The 2,269-nt window shown below is 38.5% G+C and overlaps 1 protein-coding gene across 13 annotated transcripts in view; it reads right to left on the minus strand.

The window, feature by feature from the left end:
* The window catches only part of LOC106879514 (ralBP1-associated Eps domain-containing protein 1), a 138,270-nt gene that overhangs the window by 58,900 nt on the left and 77,101 nt on the right, over window positions 1-2,269 (minus strand). For all 13 annotated transcript variants that reach the window (XM_052978091.1, XM_052978097.1, XM_014929138.2 and 10 more), the window contains one exon: window positions 1,566-1,647. In XM_052978091.1, the coding sequence (XP_052834051.1) occupies window positions 1,566-1,647 (82 nt within the window). The remainder of the gene's footprint in view (window positions 1-1,565; window positions 1,648-2,269) is intronic.

Raw genomic sequence — 2,269 nt, forward strand, 5'->3', positions numbered from 1 at the left:
TGTGTGTGTGTGTGTGTGTGTGTGTGTGCGTGCGTGTGTGCGTGTGTGCGCGTGTGTGCACGCGCGCGCTTGCACACCAATCCTTGTCTTGACATCACATGATGGTTGTAAACAGGTATCAATATCATACAAGTGATGTTTGTCAGTTTTCAGTCTTCCATGAAAAACGTGCCTGGTCATGGGGAAATATAACCTTGCTTGGAAACAGATTAGGGATAGTGACAGGAAGGGCATCTGGCTGTAGAAAATCTGCCTCAGCAAATTCTCTTTGACCCGTGCAAGCATGAAGAAGTGGATGTTAAATGCTGATGATGATGATATTACACAAATCTAAATGACAATGTATATGCAATAAAGTTTTGTCTAGATTATTATTTACAAATAGTTACTTTACAATAATTATTGTTTTATAATAATTGCTGATGAAGTTATTCATGAGGTTACTATCACAATCATTTAACATCCACTTTTTCATGCTTGCATGGGTTAGATGGAGTTTATTGAGACAGATTTTTCAACAACCAGACACCCTTCCCATTACCAACCCTCACCTGTTTCCAAGCCAAGTAATATACCTGCATGGCCACATATGCTTTCATAGAATGTTGGAAAGGAATGACACTGCTTGCATGACAGTGACTCTTATTCATAACTATCACAAGATGTCAAGAGAAAGAGACACAAACATACAAACACTAACTCACATAAATACACACACATACACACAGAGGATATTGGAATATTGGTGGAGCATTCTCATCAAAACTTCTACCAGGTGCATACATAACAGGCTGAATGTTGTTGATTGGAACAGACAGGAAAAAGTATATGTCATAGATGCTAGCTGCCGTGCTGATTTTCAAAGCTGAATAGTGCTTTGAAAATCAAAGGAAAAGAGGATAGCTATGCTTAGAAACCTTCAGCATCTATATCTAGATCATACATACACATTCATACCAGTAATAATTGATGCACTTGGTTTTGTGATTAAGTGCCTAAGAAACAATCTGGATAACCTAGGGATTTCAGAAAAAGAAATCAACCAGCTAACACACACATTACAAATACAATCTGCAAATGGAACAGTAAAAATATGCAAAACTTTTCTCAACTTCAAAAACCATCATCATATGTGACATTCTAACATCCTTTTTGTTACCTATACCCCAATGATGGAGCTTTGTATCTTTTTTAGAAATCAGGTCCTTCCTTACAGGAAGACTTCAAACGATTAAAAAGAGAGAGAAGAGTAAGAACACGCACACACACATGGCCTGCTTCTTTCAGTTTCTGTCTACCAAATCTATTCACAAAGTCTTGGTCAGCCCAAGGCTGTAGTAGAAGACACTTGCCCAAGGTAGCATGCAGTGAAACTGAACCTGAAACCATGTGATTGGGAAGTAAACTCCTTGTCCACACAGCCATCTCTTTACCATACAATATTCAAAACAACTTTATAATAACTAAATTTGTTAAGAGGATCATCATAATTATGATTTAATGATACCTCTACATGGTAGAAAAGAAGATTATGAAACAAAATTAAGCCTTAACAATGCACTTACCCATCTTGAATAGGAGTGGCATCAGACTCCCCAGATATCACATTACTAGAAATAGTTGGGCTGGCCTGGTTTTTCCATTTTTCTGGGGGAAAGAAAGTAAAAAGAAAATATTATGTTGTTGTTCTAATTTATTAACTAATTAAGTCTTCAAAATACATTTCTTCAGGTAGGTCACAGACATTAGCTCATATCAAAGATAGGAAACAAATGAGCAACCAACCAAATCATATAATGTAACAACTTACTTCCAATAAACAAATTTATAAGTCACTTCCTGCATGTCATAATACTACATTTCAAATGGTAATCTATCTTCTATCATCATGCAATGTACATAACTATTATTTAACAGCATTGAAAAATAACACTCTTGGCATGACAACAACACAATGAAAGAAAATATATATATATATACACCCTAACAGTTGAGGGAACCCGTGGAAGAGGTAGGCCCAGGAAGACCTGGGCTGAGGTGGTGAGGCAAGACCTTTGTACATTGGGCCTCACCGAGGCGATGACTACTGACCGAGACCTTTGGAAATGTGCTGTGCTTGAGAAGACCCAGCAAGCCAAGTAAGATCGTTGCCAGTGCCCCTGGACTGGTTCTTGTGCGGGTGGCACATGAGATGCACCATTTTGAGCGTGGCCGTTGCCAGTACCGCCTGACTGGCTCTCGTAGGATTTTCGAGCGAGATCGTTGCCAG

The sequence above is a fragment of the Octopus bimaculoides genome, chromosome 2 (assembly GCF_001194135.2).
Source record: "Octopus bimaculoides isolate UCB-OBI-ISO-001 chromosome 2, ASM119413v2, whole genome shotgun sequence".
In the NCBI taxonomy this organism is placed as follows: Eukaryota; Metazoa; Mollusca; class Cephalopoda; order Octopoda; family Octopodidae; genus Octopus; species Octopus bimaculoides.